This window comes from Trachemys scripta, chromosome 2 (assembly GCF_013100865.1).
Source record: "Trachemys scripta elegans isolate TJP31775 chromosome 2, CAS_Tse_1.0, whole genome shotgun sequence".
In the NCBI taxonomy this organism is placed as follows: Eukaryota; Metazoa; Chordata; order Testudines; family Emydidae; genus Trachemys; species Trachemys scripta.
In genome coordinates this window covers 20,610,858-20,630,956 of record NC_048299.1, presented here as the reverse complement: position 1 = coordinate 20,630,956, position 20,099 = coordinate 20,610,858, and the positions used below count along the sequence as shown (strand labels likewise).

General features: G+C 39.4%; 1 protein-coding gene across 2 annotated transcripts in view; it reads left to right on the top strand.

Moving 5' to 3' along the window:
• Window positions 1-16,539, top strand: part of NCAPG2 (non-SMC condensin II complex subunit G2) — a 116,113-nt gene extending 99,574 nt beyond the window's left edge. For both annotated transcript variants that reach the window (XM_034760013.1, XM_034760014.1), the window contains 4 exons: window positions 1,920-2,023; window positions 6,416-6,513; window positions 6,943-7,045; window positions 16,070-16,539. In XM_034760013.1, coding sequence (XP_034615904.1) covers window positions 1,920-2,023; window positions 6,416-6,513; window positions 6,943-7,045; window positions 16,070-16,121 — 357 coding nt within the window. In that variant the 3' untranslated portion in view covers window positions 16,122-16,539. The remainder of the gene's footprint in view (window positions 1-1,919; window positions 2,024-6,415; window positions 6,514-6,942; window positions 7,046-16,069) is intronic.
• Window positions 16,540-20,099: the final 3,560 nt, after the last annotated feature.

The following is a 20,099-nucleotide window of genomic DNA, read 5'->3' as shown; positions in this document are numbered from 1 at the left end:
AACTTTGTTGCACTGGGCCTAAAAATCAACAGAGAGATGCCTTCCTTGGGTACCAATATAGAGAATAGACTTGAATAGGGGCAGAATTGAACTCCATGACAGCGAGGGCCTATCTGCCTAAGGACATGTTTGACATCATGGTAGTCCTCATCAACTAGTTGCAGATTCATGCATACGCTACTGTGAGAGCTTGCCTCTGTCTGATCGGTCACAAGGCTTTCTGCACACATCATGCACCATTTGAGACTTCGCTTTTGTTGCATACTATGGTGGCTGAAGTTGTATACCTTCCAAACAGACACCACGTAGATATGATAGTGCAGGTCCCCTCTGAAGTCCTCTCATCCAGATCAGGTGTGAAAAGGAGTACTAGTCTTCCTACCTCTTCCCACCAAGGCCTTTATTTACAGATGCCTCCCTACTTGGGGGAAGCTGACCTCTACCACCTTCAGGCCTGCAGTCTATGGATCTGTCAGGAAACTCGAATGCATACTTACTAGAGTGTAGGGCAATTTTTTACACCTGTACAGCATTTCTACCAATGATTCAAGGACTGACCATACAAATTGTGACTGTCAATTTGATAGCTATGTTTTATAGACTATGGGGAACCCGATTGTCTCCTCTATGCCAGGAGAGTATTCGAGTTTCCCTTACAGTGCTGCACTTTCCAGGACTGCAAAATGCTTCAGCGCACCACATTAGTAGGCAATTCCACTATCCAAAATATTTTGAATGATTGAAAGAAGTCAATCATTTATAGAGTTGTTTTCACAAAACTAATGGGAGAAAACATCTTTGTTTCAGGCTATGCTGCTATTTAGTCAAACTTGTTTTTTTTTTTTAAAGTCTTATTGTTACTCAAAACTTGACACCAATAAGAGCTCATGCAGCAAACGAGGAAATCACCGTATCCTTGGTTATAAAAACTGTTTATTATCTAATGTTCTTGTTCCCTACATGGTGGGTCCCAACCCACTAGTGCGGTCTGGGAAGGGTCTAGGACTGTTGTGTGTTCCCCCCCACACCCACCATGCCCTCGCTTACCCTGAGCAGCAGGCAGCAGCATAGGAAGTGGATTCTGGGTGGCAGCACCATGGTGGAAGCACCTTCAATGCATGTACAGGCTGCCTCTGTGCTGCTGCTGCCTCTGCTGCTGCCTACCTACTTTTACTTCCTGTGGGTAGCAGGCAGCAGCATGGGAAGCAGGATCTGGGCTGCAGTAAGCAGACCGTCAGTAGCCTGATAGCGATCATAGGCCTGGCCATGAGCGGAGAGGGGGAGCAACTAGGGCTGCAAGAGGGGGTAGGACTGGGAGAGCAAGAGCACGAGGACTGGGGGAGCTGAGCAGGCTTGGACTAAGAAGGGGAGAACAGATGACTGAAGAGCTGAGAAGGGGAAGAGAGAGAGGGTTGCACCAGGCTGAGAGAGGCAAGGGGGTGGATTAAGGGTGTAATAGTGGGTCCCCAAAAGAGACCAAATGCGATTGGTGGGTCGCCTTAGTAAAAAGTTTGAGATCCACTGATCTAATACATAAAAATTTCCCCTCTGTAAGTATATGTAATATCTTCCCTGTGGGTGAGCTGCCACCTTTATAAATATTAATTAACAATATAGTTTAAATGGTATTTTTGCTAAAGATCATCTATGTATGATATTAGTTACTTCCTTTAATGTAAATGCCAAATATCTGGTTACAAGTTTTAATCTTTCCAATCAAACTTTGCTTTGTTTATTTTGACACTACTGAGTTAAACTGTCAAGTACTTTTCTGAAATGAACTAGAAAAATACATTTAAATGTTTCTCCCTATAACTTAAACATGCATTCAGTTAATGTAGCTACTGAAATCCTGTTTTTCTTAATTATTTTCTGTGTGCTTCTGTATTTATTTTGAATTTGAGCTGTCTTCTTTTTAGGCTTCAAATGCAGAAGAACTTGCACCACCAGAGTCCATTGCAGACCTTCCTCCACTTTCAGGCAGTTTAATGGCAATGATAATTAAGTCAATAAATGTGGTCAGGTAATCTTTGTCTGTTAGTTTCCATAAGGTTTATTAATGTGAAACCAGTAAGTTACCAAACAAGCTTTTAATTCTTAAATTCAAGTTTGTGGAATTAGCCAGTGAATACCTACATCACCTACTACATTTCCATGTAATATCCCATAATCCTTTACTTTTTTGTTACGTTGATTGTTAGTTTTTTGCTTTTTCTGTTGTCCTTGTATTAGAATCACATGACTATTCATTCTAATAATTCCTTTCCTCATAATCACTCTTCAAAACATACTTATTTCAAAAGGTATTTATAAATCCTAGCCCTTCCTATGTGGAAGGGTTTAGATCAAACCAAAGTCTTTACCAGAAATAACACCAATCATATAACCTGGAACTAACAACATGCATGCTAAAACTCAACTGTAAAATACACACTGGCACTATGCAAATGGCATAAAGCAATTATTTAGTTGTTACTATAGTAAGTGTTAAGTATGCTCTGAAAGAGAGCTTGGTGTGCATTCTGCAGCTTTCCCAAGTGACTTTTCTGTAGGACCTAAATTGGAATGCTTGTTATGTCTTCTATCATTATTTTAGTGGAGGTTAGTTGAGTCTGCTGCAGTTACAGCTGAATTTCAATTTTCATTTTAATCATCCTTTTAAAATTTGTTCATAACTTATTTTTCTTCAAGTGATTAGCCACATGTATTCCAATTCTGCTCTGCATGCACCCCAGATCAGAATCTTTTTGAATAGCAGTGTCAGGGACCATGCCATGCTCTGTACACCTTCCAGTGCTCCATAGCTCAAGAGTCCAAAGGGCAGGGCAACCACAATCTCCCTTCTGTCTTGCAACCACAGGGGGTAAGAGGAAACTGAAAACCACATCTCTGCCCACTGCATGATTTTGTTATCTCTAGTTTGTTAGTTAGATTTATATCGTTTTAGTCTGTTGGCGAAAAAGGGAAAAGTCTTCAAGTCTGGGGTGCCTTGGCACCAGATGCCCCTGCACATGGTGGAATCAAAGCTTCTGGGATTCAAACTCTGTCTCTCCTGTGAGACAGCTGTTCCCATCAGTGACACTCTAAGTGCCTCTTCTGCCTCAGTGAAGCACATACACCACAAAAGTGCTCTGTGTGCTCCTTCTTTTTGAAAAGGACCCAAAAACAAGGGAATCTCACCTCAAACTTTTCCTGATAGAGAGATCTATGAGAGCATCATCCATTCTTGAGAGGGAGAAGGGAGCCAAGCCGGACCAGACAGTCTCAGAGCACTCCGGTAAACCAGGGTCTATCTTGAGCTCCAGGACTCAGCCTTGAGAAAGGTTCCAGTCCTTGACTATGGAGTCAGCCAGAGCTTCCCTACATTCCTCAGATCAATCCTCTGAGGAGAGACGAAGGAAGGAGCATACCGTCCATGGTATCTGGAGACTCAGATCTCTCTCTCCAGCACACAATAGATCTAAGTTTAGAGGCAGTTTAAGTCCCACATTGGATCCCACTGATGCCTCTGTACTGAAGAGTAACCTCTTGAAGAAGCCATCCTTCTTTTGACCAGTATTGATGGTAGCCAAGCACCCATCCTGAAGCACTCAGAACCAAAACTTCTTCAGAGCTTCCTGAGCCAACTCCAAAGAACCTGGTGCAAGCTTCTGAGCTCCCAGCCCTAGTACCAAATCTTCTGGTACAGACACTGAAGTATCTTGCACCTTCCTCTGCAATACCATTCATAATTCCAGACACAGATGAAACCACCTCAGAACCAATGTTCATGTTTCAAGGAAGCTTAATGGCATCTGAGCTGCCAGAGTCTGTTGCTGGCATGTACTAGGAAACTATTGTCCTGGACCCGAGTACACCATCCTCTGTGTCAGTAGAGGATGCTCCAGGACCTGCTCCTGTGGAGGAGTTGTATTTCTTTTCCTCCTCCATCATCTGAAGTGACTAGGAAGGTGTCACCTATGTATTTGCCTCACTCACTGCCTTATGAACTGAGCTATTTAGACGGGGAGTCCAGGGGACACTTCTACAAGAGAGGGCATTTGAATTCTTGGTAGGAACATCCCTCATAGTATTCTCCATGGCCTGCAAAACCATTCCCCTATCCCATGCACATATGGCTATTTTGGGAGTGCATCTCAACAGAAGGGTTCTATCCATTGATCCTATTTCTAAACTCAGGTCTCCTTCTTCCATAGACCCCCAGGAAAGCCAAGTGATCCAGCATACAATCATACCTTCAGGACCAGGAATTTGAACAGGAAAATATGCAGGAGTCAGAGATCCAGCCTTATTTCTCAAGTGCTTTTTGTGCTCTTCTCCTGATGAGGCTGTCCACCCAGCTGTTCTGACCCAGCCAGAAAACTAGAAACTTCTCCAGTGAATGCCACACACCTTGGACATTCTAGTGGAGAATAGTGCATGAGAAGTCTTGCAAATGTCTAGACAGTCTGTGTTCATTGGTCCTGGTAGATACCTATGGCAAAGCTCAGTTTCAGTGATGCCCACCTCCATAGTCAAGAAGTGGGACCTTTCTCAACATTGAGTCCTGGAGCTTCAGTGGTGCCCACCTCAGAGTGACTCTTCGGTACAGATATAGGTGCTATCAGTCATCTCTAAGGAGGTTGAATAATTTTATAACCATCTAGTGCCTGGATCCTTGGTCATAACTGCTGTCCAAGAGATGTCTAAGCAGCAGGGAGTACTCAAGTGAACACCCCAGGACAAAGTTCCTCTCTGTGCTGCTGCAGGAACCTAAGTCCCTGGTGTTAGAGTGGCATCTGGTTGCATGGACCTCTCATTGAAGCCTCTGACTCCGCAATCATGCAGGTTGCTTGGTTGCAGTCCTCAGGGATACCAAAGGAGGTCTAAATGACCACGTTCAGTTACTCTGACCTCTTAATTAAGCATAATAATGAAACCGTGCACCTGTTAAAGGACTCAAGCCATCTTAGGTTCTGGAAGAGACACAATACAGGCCTCAGAATTATCCGAGACATAGTCAATCCCTCTAATCCTATTATGGCCAGCAAAGATCCTCCAAGGAAGAGGCAGAGGTTCCAGAGGAGGAAAACCATATATCCCGCATCAGGAGGTTTGAGGGTACGGTCAAGAGTCTGAGGTCTGCCCCACCCTGTTTTGGGAACCGTCTTGTTTTCAGAGAGCCTGGAACCAGATTTCCAGGACCAAGTGGTCCAAGGTTATAGGGATACACCATCCAGTTCCATTCATTCCCTACCCTCTTTCCCTGTCTCTTTCCAGGGATCCCTCTCACAAGATATTACTAAGAAAGGAAATGAACTCCCTTCTGCAACTCAGGCCTGGTTTACACTGGGGGAGGGTGTCGATCTAAGTTACGCAACTTCACATACGTGAATAACGTAGCTGAAGTCGACGTACTTAGACTACTCACCACGGTGTCTTCACTGCGGTGAGTCGATTGCTGCTGCTCCCCCCTCGACTCTGCCTGCACCTCTTGCAGTAGCACTCGGGGATCGATGCGATAAATCACCCCGTGCTGGATCGATCGCTGCCCACGGATCTGGCGGGTAGTGTAGACATACCCTCAGAGCGGTGGAGCTACCTGTGCAGTTCCAGAACAGGGAGTCTTCACTCGTTCCCTAATTTTTTACTTAGATCATAAACTCTTTGGAGGCAGGAACTGTCCCTTTGTTTTGTTTGTATAGCACCTAGCACAATGGAGTCCATGACTAGTGCTCCAGGGTGCTATGATAATACAAATACAGTCCAAAACCTATTTAGGCATTATTAGAAATTTGCTATATACAATAGTGTATCTGGATCCATCTGATCCAGGATACACTGATAAAGTTCCATTCCACCAGAGCTTAAGCAACCTCTGCTGTTTCTCTGAGTCATTCCAATATCTGAGATTTGTAGAGCACTGTCTGGAGTTTGGTTCACACCGTCATCAACTTGTTTGACTTCCACAGTAAATGACAGACAATTAAATGAGTTACAATTCCAGTTTATTTTAGAGCCAGTATTTTTTACCTTTTAAGGACTTTTCTTTTTTCTGTCTGAATTTTTTTTTCTTTTCTGAATACACCAAAAAATCTTTATTTTTTGGTTACTGCTGCTCCTCTTCTCATATGAATTATTTCACCTAAATTCCCTTGTTCCATTCCTAAGCAGCCACCACTGAACAGAATACATAGGTTCAGAGGAAGCAATCAGCAGTGAAACTCCAGAGATCAGCCAGTTAATAATCTTCTGTAAGAAGTACATTTGAGATTTCCACACTTAAACTGTGTTTTGGAGTCTCATGATTGATCCTAGATCATTGTTTCCCATGTGACGGTTTGGAGAACTACCGTTGTTGGGGGGGGACAATTAAAAGTCCTATTTATGTTTTTAAAGGAACGTGTTTCCCCATGTGCCTTTGATTTTCTTCTAGGTCATTTTTAAATGAATTAATGGAATGCATTGTCTGTGAAGAAATTGAAGGAATTATTAGTCTTACAGCTGCTGCGTACATAGTTGTTATAATCAAAGGTGAGTCAAACTAATTTTGTCTCCAATGCAGACTTTTGTCAGTAGTAGATTTTAGTCCAACTTAATTTTAAAATGTTACATTATTTTTCCAGTTAGCTGTGGAAATTCAGAAGTAGTAATTTTTATAGGAATGCAGAGTTAAAAAGAAAAATGCAAAGTTGTAAGGAATGCTATTAGACATTGGATCTAAAACTTCGTGGGGTCTTTTAAAAAAATAAAAAACTTTATCTGCTAGGCTAACATAGTCCTCCTCCATATCTTGTTTTATAGGAATAGAATAGCATTCACAAGCACAAATTTATACACTTAACTTGTGTAATGAAAATCTAAGTAAATATGTCGCCAGTTTTTAACAAACTGTTAAGTTGTTATATAGATGCTACACAGGACTATGCAGACTTTTTTTTTTTTTTAACATATTTCAAATAGGTAAGCACAAAGCTTCACTTGTTAAGGATATTGCACATGCCCTTCAAAAGAAGCTGATGACATGCAGAGAAGTTGACGTGGAAGAATCTAGCAGCATTGAAAGGTAAATCTGCTGTACGGGGAAAAAACCCACTGATTGAAAAAGGGCTGCAAGATTCTGTGCTTGCTGGTGAAGAAGTTTATTGAAATCCATATGATACAGCAGTGGTTCTCAAACTGGGGTCGGGACCCCTGAGTGGGTCGCAAGCTTATTACATGGGGGGTCATGAGCTGTCAGCCTCCACCTCAAACCCTGCTTTCCCTCCAGCATTTATAATGGTGTTAAATATATAAAAAAGTGTTTGTAATTTATAAGGGGGGGGGTCACCCTCAGAGGCTTGCTATGTGAAAGGGATCACCAGTACAAAAGTTTGAGAACCACTGATATAGAGGGATTAAAATAGTGCCAAAATGTTGCAGGCTATTGAGCCCAGTTAAGGAACTAACTTACCATCTGAAAGGGAGAGCTGAACTAGGAAATTCTCTTTACATGTTTTGTTCTTTAAAAGGAAGCAGATTGGAGTATTGTGGGTTCTACAGTATATAGAACAAGATGTAAAAGTTAAATTTGAAGTCCAATCTCACTAAGAACTGCACAGAGAAAAGCAAGCATTCTTTGTAACTTTGCTGTTTCATAGTATTAGAGCTGAGGGGTTTTCTCTGCATTGTGTGTATTAGCGAATATGAATATCTCTAGCTAAAAATATATCCAGGGTCATAAAAAATTATTTTAGTGCCTTACCACAGTCATTAGATTCTGCTTTTGGTGCAATTTCAGCTTTATAGGAGGTTGGCTTTAGACCAAATTAGCCTCTTCTGTTTCACAGGTTAAAAGTAAAAAATGCTAATTTTACAACCACTTACATTTTAACTTTGCATATGGTCTGAAACAAAAGTTCATAGTTTCATTAACACTAAAAATATTCTTATTTACTGCATTCAGATAGAAATAAAATGTAATATATTCAAAATCTCCACCTTGCCTAATTATAATCTCTTCAGAGTTCTCGGGATAACAAATATAAGTTATAGCCGTTGATGACATGCATATATTTGTAGTATGGTTCCAACAATTTTTATTAGGAATTGGTGGGCAAATTGGACAGTCCAGTTTCCTGTGATTGCAGCAGGGAGGCATTGATGCACATCTGTTTCGTGTCTTCTGGTTTTTTTTAAAGCACATTGGTTTAATGGTGGGAAAAGATGGTAAAAAAGACCTAAGACAGCCTGTGGAAGAAAATATGTAAAATGGAAATTAGGAATGCTAAAATGGAATTTGAAGAGCAAACAGCTACAACTAGCTTTTAAAAAAAGATATTTTTAAGATACTCATAGAAGAGGGAATAAAGGGAACAATCAAAGAGGATAAAGTATGTTTCAGGGAAGCTAAGCGATTTCTTTGTATTAGTCTTCATCCCTGAGAATGTGGAGCATGGGGAAGGACCTACTGTTTGCTGGTAAAAAGATGAGGTACTGTCAGAAAATAAGGTGTCAAAGGAGAAGGTGCTGGAATAATCTGATACATTAAAAAGACAACCAGTCACTAGGACCTGATCATATACACCTTAAAATTTTGAAAGAACTTAAGAATGAAGTAACTGAGCTACTAACAAAGAATGCAATCATTCATTGAAATCTGCTGCTATCCCAGAGAATTGAACGGTAGCAAATGTATCTTTCTTTTAAAAACGTGCCCTGTGTTTCTGGAAATTACAGACCAGCAAGCCTTACTTTTTGTGCTGGTTGAAATGATGATGGTAATAGAATTATAAAATACCTAAATGATCATTGTTATGATAGGGACAAACCAATATGGCTTCTGCTAAGGAAAATGGTGCCTCACTAATCTTACAGTATGCCAACAAAATAAGGAGAACTAGTTGATATAATTTACGTGGACTTTCAAAAAATGTGTGATAGAAGCTCAGATTCCGTAGTTAGTTCTTGTAGTTCTGGGGCAATAGGCAAAGTTCTATAATGGAAACAAAAAAAGAGAAGGAATAATGGGCATGAGTAGCAGACAGCACCTATTTGGTCTACTTAATCCTTCTCTACACACATGCACACTATGGATTATTTGAAAGCTTATTACGTCTACTTTAAGATGAGGTATGATGTGCAGCTGTTACCACAGAAATGAGGATAAACAATGTCACTATCAACATGTTAAAATGACCACTTTGAAATACTTAAATTTGTTTCTGTTAGTTTAATGACACTCTGTATTTCGAGACATAAAATTGAATTTCTTTGACTTCAGAGCATCACAATAACAATCTAAAGGGTAAAGCAATATCTGATAAACTTGTACAGTTATCGTTGAAATGTAATAGCACTGATGACATTTCTAGTGAACATCATTATAATGATCTCTAGCGAGAGTGCATGGGTTACCAAATATTCATTGTCTTGGCATGTGACGAGTTCTGTGCAAGGAATATTGTTCTAACTACAGACACAGTTGATTGTGCAGTGACCTCTACTGGTACAGGCACAAATAAGGTCTCGTAGAAGCTCAGGTGCCATTGGGCCCTTGAAGAATACAGAAATAGTTCTTCGTCCACATTTTTCTATCCATGTCGCAATGGTGATCTAATATCTGGTTTACCTATGTGTGAAAGCATCTAAACTTTTGCTTGCCAAGATGCTTTTTTGACATGCATTTCAAAACTGTCCTCACACAGTGGGAGTTTGGCCAGTGGCTCATCCTTTTTGATGGATAGATTGAGGTACAAGCAATTCAGATTTCTGAGAGTCTCCTTTTCATTCTCACTCTGGTCATACAGCATTGCTACCAACTTCTTTGCTGCAGACATTGCAGCTTGTCCATTACTCTTCCCCCAATTTAGCAAGCTCTGAAGTGGTAAGCTCTTTGTGTTCACAACATTAATCACAGATATTTTTGTAATACCAAATAGGGGATGACACAATCCCATCCTATTAATACATGTACAGCAGGAAGTGTGTTTCAAAAGTCAGGATTGAATGTGCCACAAATTGCATGCACAGATATGAAGCAATGCCTGTCATTTGTGCTGGTAATGGTACCTGTTTCAATCTAGATGTTGTTTGTGTTCCATTTTTGGAAAGTAGTGAACAGCAAGGACCAAAACATGTGCATCAAGTGACTAATTACTATAGTTCCTTTTTCACCAAGAGACCAAAAGCCATATTGGCACATATAGCATGCAGAAGCATCCTTGTGTCCATTTTCTCTTGTGTTACTAGACCAGTCTTGGACTTCTTCATCTCCTCTGCTGGTAATGGACTTAGCTACTTCACCATTGCAAAAGCTTCCAGCAAGAAGGAGTGTTTGTGCTGTGCTCCTCCATTCTTATGTGCATTTTGAACCATTTGTTCACAGAAGAATTTTACAAGTGACTGCTTGTTGGATGCCACATATAGAAACTTTTTTCATGGAGTCAGAGGGCGCCCACCAATCACTTGGTATTTCTTGCATCCAACCTTAGATCCTGTCTGATGCTGTCTTTTTGCAGTTTTCAGAGTTGCTGTTGTCGTCATATTTGTCAAAGACTATGATTACAGAATTAGCTTTGTCAAATCCTTTTAGAACCTGTCTTAAGTACTCAGCAGTCAGTTCACTGAATGTGTGGAATTTGGCGCTAGCCATCATTTGTATGACAGTCGTGACATCTCTGATGTACACTATGGTTTCTCTTTTGAATGGTCTTAGCTCATAGATTCTTTCAACTTGAGCTTCTAGATGATGCCCTAATTCAGCTTTGTCTGTTCTTCTCATTGTTCCATCACCATGGAAGAGGGACACAGGTACAGGACATAACAGTTGTCACTGAAACATCATCTCTGTATCTTGCTAAGGACAGAGCTCTGCGGAAAACAATTTCTGGACTGATAACTGCTGTGATGTCCCTCCCTTGCCAAATTTAAATGTGGTCATCTTGGCCATGTCAACAAATGTTTTGATACCAGATTTCTAGACTGGACTTATCTAGCTATGTGTTCCATCATAATCAAGTGCACCTCTCAAAAATCTTCCCATTTGTTCTTTACCAACATCTGCTGTTTTCAGTGGAGACTCTTGTACATCTGATGTTACATGCTGTCCAGTAGATATGTTGATAAGCACCTCTGGATGTGATTCAGGGTTAAATGGGTTTGTCATATTGTTGATGACATGGTTGGTAAGAGCTATAACATGCACTTCATCCCTCTTCAGTGCAGAGGCAAGGACTTGTTTGTGGACTTTGTATTCATTATTTCTTTTTAGGCCACTTCTCTCTCTCTCTCTCTCTCTCTCTCTCTCTCTCTCATTTTGCATATTCATAATATTAAGCTGTGTCATCTCTAACAATAATACTGACCTGTGCATAAGTGTCACTGAATTAAAAAGCTGGTTTCTAAAATATTTCAAACACTAGTATTGCATGCATAGGCAATTATAAATTAAAACGTTCTACCACGCATACTAGATGCAACACTGTATGTACAAAAGGTTACAGATAAAGAAGCATGACATTAGGAATTCACATACATGTATATTTAGCCACTATGCAACACAAACTATGGGCATGCAATCTACTGCTACAGCTTTCAGTGAGAGACTGATCTGGTCAGCAAATTTTAATTGAAAATACATAAAACTGTGGTCACTTGTGAGGTACTTTGACAAATAAAAATATGCTATGTGAAACATTTCATGTTAGTATATTGCAAAATCTTATTTGCTATTTTAGTCACATGCTAAACAGCTTCATTTTTTAAAAAGAAATATTTGCATATGCAAAACCAATACAGATCTTTTAATACATTGGCATTTGGAAGATTTGACCAATAAACACCACATTAAGATATTGAAATTGACTACAGTTTTTACTGTTTGTTAGTCATGTTGCAGTGATTCTAGAACTGTGCAAAAAATGACACTTTCTCATTTTGAGTACCATTGTTTCATATCATCTACAGGCTTAGGGCATCACTTGACAGTACCACACCATACCTCATTTAAACATACATAAATTAAGCTTTCAAGTGATATGTGGGTGTCGTGTATAGGGTGGCTACATTAAATTCCGAAAAATGGCCCTTTTTGAAGAATTACCACACATCTATAAATGGTCAGTTTTCATCATGCTTGAAAGGTGGTTAACACTGGGGTTCCATAAAGTTCTGTATTAGCGCCAATGTTAAATTTAGTAATGATCTGGAAAAGGGAATGAGCAGTGAGGTGGCAAAACTTTCAAATTACGCAATTCATTTAGTCAAAACTGCAGAAAACACTGAGGAATTACAGTGAAACTAACAAAGTTTGATAAATAGGCAACATGATTATAGATGATATTAAGAATGGATACATGTAAAATAATGCTCATTCAAAGGAATAATGTGAAGAACTCATGCATTGCTGCATTGTAAATTAACTATAACATGCAGGAAAGTGGTCTGGGGTGTCTTTGGACAGCTCTATGAACACCAACTCTGCGAATGAACAACTGCAGTGAAAAAGTAAAAACATTAGGATGCATTACAGAATGGAAAAAATTAAATAATGACAAATAAGTGGCACATCCTCAACTAGAATACTGTTTTCAGTTCTGGTAATGTTTTTTCCAAAAACAAACAAGCCAAAATTAAATAAATAAGAAGCATGGGAAAACTTTCATATGAAGAGAATTAAAAGATTAGGACTATTTAGAGAGACAGATGGGGTGACATGATCTGGTACACCAAATTATATGTGGTAAGGAGACTGTCCTGTTTATGCTTTTTTTTTTTTTTGGTAATGTACAAACAAGGGAACACTTAATGAATTTCAAAGGCAGAGAATTTAAATGTGATAAAAAGAAATACTTTTTCACAAAACAGTTCTACTGTGACAAGTACCACATGCTATCATTGAGAGCTTAACAGAGTTTAAGAAAAGATTAAATATTGGTAAAGATAGTAAGAACATCCACAACCTCATTAGATAGGATTTTTTTTTAAAGAATTTGAAAGGATATACAAACTCGTGCTTCTGGGCATAATCCACTAACTGCAAAAGGGTTTTAAGAAGAAATTTCCCAATGGGCTGGTTATATTCCATAATTGCCCACATCTATTGGCTGGTTCTTGCACCATCCTTAAAAGCTTTTGGTACTGGCTGCTATCCGAGAAAGGATGCTGGACGATAATGGACCACTAGTCTCGTGTACTGTAATGATTCAAATGCAATTATATTTTGATTGCAGCGTGCCTTAAGAACATAAGAATGGCCATACTGGGTCAGACCAAAGGTCCATCTAGCTCAGTATCCTGACTACCGACAGTGACCAATGCCAGGTGCTCCAGAGGAAGTGAACCTAACAGGAAATGATCAAGTGATCTCTCTCCTGCCATCCATCTCCACCCTCTGACAAATAGAGGCTAGGGGCATCATTCCTTACCCATCCTGGCTAATAGCCATTAATGGACTTAACCTCGATGAATTTATCTAGTTCTCTTTTAAACCCTGTTACAGTCCTAGCCTTCACAACCTCCTCAAGCAAGGAGTTCCACAGGTTGACTGCACGCTGTGTGAAGAACTTCCTTTTATTTGTTTAAAACCTGCTGCCCATTAATTTCATTTGGTGGCCCCTAGTTCTTATATTATTCACTTTCTCCATACCACTCATGATTTTATATACCTCTGCCTTATTTTGGCAAACAGCAATTTTCTTTTAATTATTACGTCTTTCTCATTCTGTTTGGCCAGAGGAAAACTTGTAGTCAAAATTGTCTGCAAATTAGTCCACAGCTCATTATATGGTCAGATAACTTACTAATTTATATATGCTAACATCAACTATAATAAATTTACTCTTCTCAAAGCTTAATTTGTTACTTTTTACATCTGTTTACATTATTTTAAAATGTCAGCCCTTTGGGAATTACAGTAACTCCTCGCTTAACGTTGTTTCGAAGTTACGTCGTTGCTCCATTAGGGAACATACTCATTTAAAGTTGTGCAACGCTCCCTTATAACATCGTTTGGATGACTTTACAAGGGAGCATTGCACAAGTTCCTCTTCTCCACTTCCTCCCCCTTTCTTCCTCCTTCCCATTGCTTCCTCCACCACCAAACAGCAGTTTCAGTTGACAGTTAAAAGCGAATATTATGGATGTTTGCATTGAACAAATCAAATAAGCTATGAAATATTATGATATAATTCATAATATATATAATCATCTTTGCTTAGTATGATTAGCATTTCAGTATCTGGGCACTGAAATTAAATCTATTTAACTTTTTTATGCTGAAACATTTAACGTTTTCCTCACGTTATCATATAGATGTCTTTCCAAACCCTTCATTGCTCTGTCATTGAAGTGCTAATTAAAGAGAACTTGCAAATAGTTTCTCACTATTTGTGTAGAATTTCTGCAGCATACTCAAAATAGTAAAGGTAAAGAGCATTTAATACAATTGACTTTAAATTTACCTTGTTTTTTCCTCTTTTCGGTGCCTTACAGTCATTCTGAGTTCTATTATAGTTGGACGTCCATTAGCTTAGGGCATGATGAGTCTCTCAGTGAAGGGACATCTCCGTTTAACGATCTAAAGCCAAACAAAATATTAAATAAAATTCCTGAATTGTTCCTTGTATGTTTGCTCTTCGGGCACCTGGAACAATACTTAAGTTAGTGATTAGCATTGCTAATATAGGGCATCCTTAGAATCTTACAAATAACTAACATTGCAAATATTGGAGAATTGATGCATGGAAAATAAAGCTGACAGTTTGTCACAATATGAATTCAAGCATCAAGAAATCAAATCTACAAAGATAAATGTTGCATTAGTGTTTGGCGATAAGCCAGATGCCTTGACTATGGTCTTCTGAGGACAGTTTAAGGCTGGGTGAGTGTGAGAAGTTCTGTGAGAGAGTGCAACTGCAGAGGCAATGTTGGATGAGGAATGCAAGAAAATGGAGAGTGATAGATTAAAAGCTTGGGGATAGCAGTTATCTTTTTTGAGATGGTGTAAGGATTCCAGTGTGTGCAGGGGTGGGAATGTTGCTGAGGATAGTACATCTGAAGTGACAGATGGGTGGCTGTTAGTACCAAGGATAAAGATGCAGGAAGATCAGCACTAGGGAAAACAAATACCGGAGAAAGAGGAGAATGCAGAAATTATGTGGATTGGCAGGGATTGGGGAAAATGAGTGACCAGAAGAGGAGGTGGTAGGGAAGTGGAGAGCAGTGAAGAAAAAGGGAAATGAGGAAGGGGCAAGACTGGACTTCAGAGGATTAATGCTGTGTATATGATAGTAAGATGGCAGAGGTAGAAAAGGGCAGTAAATCAAATATTCAGAGAAGTAAATGAACAGTGATTTAAGTATGTAGAAGGTCAAATATTAAGAAACAGTACCAATACAGTATTTTAAAAATATTTAAATAGACACTCTACTTGTTCTTATACCTTTTTGAAAGTAGAGAACAAATTAGATCATATTTAAAGCTGGTAAAAATGGGGAAAAATTCAGGCTTTTATTCAAATTGAAAACTTTTTTTGTCAATTTTAAAATTAAAGATTTGATCCTCCGTAGCTATACTGTAATCCAGGGGTCGGTAACCTTTCAGAAGTGGTATGCCGAGTCTTCATTTATTCACTCTAATTTAAGGTTTCGCATGCCAATAATACATTTTAATATTTTTAGAAGGCCTCTTTCTATAAGTCCTATAATATATAACTAAACTATTGTTGAATGTAAAGTAAATAAGGTTTTAAAAATGTTTAAGAAGCTTCATTTAAAATTTAAATTAAAATGCAGAGGCCCCCAGACCGGTGGCCAGGACCCGGGCAGTGTGAGTGCCACTGAAAATCAGCTCGCATGCCGCCTTCGGCACGCGTGCCATAGGTTGCCTACCCCTGCTGTAATCTATAATCATTCGAAGAGATGAATGGAAATGCTGAGCAAGATTGTTCCTCTTAAATGTAATCCAATAAAACAACTTCTTTAATTCCTTAAACTAGTGGTGTGTAACTTCTCAAAGAAATAAGGGAGTAGCTATTTATTGAAAAGCAAATAGGCAAAGGTGTTTCTTTTGCACGTCTTATTCAGCTGCTCACTGATTTTTCTGGTTTCAGAACCCTATATGAATCATCTGTGAAAATTTTGGAGGACATCTTGAATCCTTGACTGTACCGCTGTCTTCAAGTCATGAAAAGTAGAAAGAAGAAAGATGTATTGTTTTTTATAAAGTCAAGCAATATGTTACCTTAAACATATTTAATATAACAGTGAATTGTTGGAATGCTTGTATTATGCTAGCTTATACTTTGTACGTACGTACATACATTGAAAGTCTTAGCAAGAAAATGAATAACTTTTAAAAACAAATCAGTTTTATATTCCTTTCATATTTAAAACAATTGTGCAGAAACTTTTTTAAAGTATGCAGAAATATTTTGTATATACATAGATAATGTATTATTAAAGATTTTGGAACGGCTATGAGGAGGGGCTTGTAGGTATATTCCAAGTATTTCGTGTGAAATAAAATCAGTACCTTTTTATATATTTTTAAAAAGAGAATTAATAAAATGACTGAACTATCCATTTGAATGGCATTTTCTTGAACCCTTTGACATTGAATGTCATGCGTTTCCCTAAAAGGTAAGGCATGAGCACTTAGGGAAAATAGCAGGTGCTTCTGAATAGCAAAAAACATTGTACATGGCATACTTACTGGGCCAAATGGAAATGTTTTTTTTATCTGACCTCAGCAGAGAAGTCTCTCTCCAGTGCAGGCTTCCATCAATGTTTTGGATTATATGTAGCACGTAAAACATCAATGCCTGACAGTTCATTCAAAGTATTTATGACAGTCATTTCAGCGTTTCACCCACCAGTAGATAATCGTAGTTATTAGTTGCAGTTTCAGAGGTGAAAGGCAAACCAATTTCCACTCAAAAGATTTCTTCCTGGATTTCTTGTGCTACCAATTAGCTAATGTCATGCCATCTCCTAGAGTATTGGCTCATTTGACTAGAGCGCGAACAGCTTCAGCAACCTTCCTAGCACAAATACCTATTTGAGACATACACCTCTACCCTGATATAACGCTGTCCTCGGGAGCCAAAAAATCTTAGCGCGTTATAGGTGAAATTGTGTTATATCAAACTTGCTTTGATCTGCCGGAGTGTGCAGCCCCACCCCCCTGGAGCACTGCTTTACCATATCTTATATCTGAATTCGTGTTGTATCGGGTCGCGTTATTATCAGGGTAGAGGTGTATTCAAAACAGCAACCTGGTCATCAGTTGAACATTTTTGATGCTCATTATGCCATTTCCCGTCTGTCCAGAAATTATGCCAGTTTTTGACAGGCTGTTCTATAAATCGCTGTTCAGGTAGACTCCAAACCTACCTTTACTTTAATCTGCTTGTCACCTACAGTGGAATGGACATATGCAACCACTTGAAGAAAACGGTTACCTAGCTTTCCAAAACTATTGTTCTTAAAGATATGTTGTACATGTCCATGCCATGACCCAAACTTCTTCCCCTTTCTTTTGGAGTCTATCCGGTAAGAAGGAACTGAGTGTGGGGGGGGGGGACGGCTCCACACTTGTACACCAGTGTGCAGTGGCACAGAGTGACAGAAGGCACTCAAGATGCCCTGAAGGATACCACTAAGGGAAAAAGTTCTCTAACAACTAACTGTGTACAAGGTATGCACATACCTACATTGGAATGGAAAGGTAGGTAACTATTTTTTCCTTACACAAATTTGCTAACAGTACCCAGTCCATTCCTAAGCACAATTGTCAGAGAACAATTGTGGAATATTATGTCATCTATGTTCACAAAACAAATTGTTTTAGTGTCTCTGCTAGCTTTTTTGGTTGCAATTATGTCTGCAAGAAGAGTTTCCGAAACCTCTGCTTTTGGGAGGCATGAGTTTTGATGTGTCTTCTTCCCACAGAGACAAGATCATTCTTCACAGTCAAGTATTCTTGGACAGAAACACTTACTTCCATGCATCACAGCAAATTGTTCCTGTTTTACCCAAAGGCACAACACCTGAAAAGATTGGGGCTCATACTGATTGTGAGAAGAACTGTTTTACTTATTAAACCTAAAGAGTTCAGGAAAACCTCATTTTTATTCACTTGCTTTCAGCCTAAAAGCATGCAAATCATCCATAATCAAGTGGGTCAAACTTTGCATCAGCAAAGCCTACACAAATGTGGATAAATGAAAAGTGATCAGAGCCCCCTCAGCACTGTCTACAGCAGCATCCTGGGTAGAAAGTGCATTGGCCAACATAGGAAAATCTGTAAAGCTGCCAACTGTCTATCAACTCGTTAATAAAATACTACATTTCTTGACCTTCATTTCTCTGCTTAAGCTTCTGTGAGCAAGCAGGTGTTCCAAATCATGACCCCCAAATACTCTTCATACAAATATTTAATGAATACAAAAATCAGAGAGATTGAATTTTCCTCCTATTACACTGTCCTACAGCCAAAATGCTTCTGAAATAAATGTAGTCAAACTTTACTAATTATGGGTCACTGAGAATGAAAATTATGCTTAAAATTGTTGATTGGCTCTAGTTTTTAAGATATGCTATTGGGTCAGTATATACGACCCTTGACTTGGGAATGGCGGAGGATAAGTGAGTTATAAAGGGAAGGGATCTCAATTTAAACCAGAAAGGACTAAAATACATCTTTGACTGGATCTATGAATAAATCTATGACTGGGTTTGGACAGTACTTGCTTTTTAGGCAAAACAATGAATGGTGCAATCTGAAGCTGGTATTGCGTCATACATGATATGAATTGCATCATGTTATTCCTAGAAGTCATGGATGATGCAATCATAAGGAAGCTTACATCACTCTGCTGAACAAATTGCCCTATATCAGCTCTAGAAATTATACAGTGTCGTGCTCTCTTATTTGTCAGTGTTTGATTTTGCAAAGGGACACATTTCTGTTTAGCCAAAGTGAGCAGAGATGCCTCGTACTTGTGTGAACAGTGCAGATAACTTCTGCTATGTTTGTGGTGAAGTGAATTTTGCATCACAAAAGTGCAGTATAACCACTATGGTTAAGAAAGCCTATCACCTTTATTTTGTTTGCAAAATTGGAGATCAGGACAAGAGGTGGGCCCCACACATATGCTGCAACACTTGTGCAACCAATCTTCACCAGTGGTTGAACAGGAAAAGGAAATCTATGCCTTTTGCAGTGCCAATGATTTGGAGAGAGCCAACAGATCATACCAGCAATTACTTCTGCATGGTGCCTCCAGTTGGGAAAGGTGTGTCAAAGAAGAAAAAGTGGACTGTGCATTATCCAAACATTCCATCAGCTATACGCCCAGTACCCCACGGAGAAGGACTGCCAGTTCCTGATGCATCAGAATCATTCTCACTTGAGTCAGACGAGGAAGAGGATGAAACTTCTGGTCCTGAACCATCAATGTCCAGGACCCACATTTTCTCCCATCCTCCTTCTCTGAACCACACCTCATAACACAAGGTGAACTGAATGACCTTATCAGGGATTTGGAACTACCCAAGAGTAAGGCAGAGCTGTTGGGCTCCAGACTACAGCAGTGGAATCTCCTGGCAGGTGATGTTAGGGTTTCCATGTTCCATGACCGTCAAAAGGATCTTGTCCCATTCTTCTTCATGGAAAGTGATCTTGTAGCCTGCAAAAACATCGATGGTGTGATGGCAGCCCTCAACATCGTTTACGATCCAGATGAGTGGAGACTGTTCATTGATTCATCGAAGACGAGTCTTAAAGCTGTTTTACTACATAATGGCAATGTTTTGCCACCAATTCCATCTGCTATGAACCATCAGATCAGGAGGATGAGGTAGAAAAGGTTTTATTCAGACAACTAACAGAAGTTTCCAGATCACAGGCCCCAGTTCTTGTGGGGGACTTGAATCACCTTGACATCTGCTGGTAGAGCAATACAGCATTGCACAGGCAATCCAAGAAGTTTTTGGAGAGTGTTGGGGACAACTTCCTGGTGCAAACGCTGGAGGAACCAACTAGGGGCTGTGCTCCTCTTGACCTGCCGCTCTCAAACGGAAGAATTGGTAGGAATAGAAGTGGGTGGCAACCTGGGCAGCAGTGACTATGAAATGGTC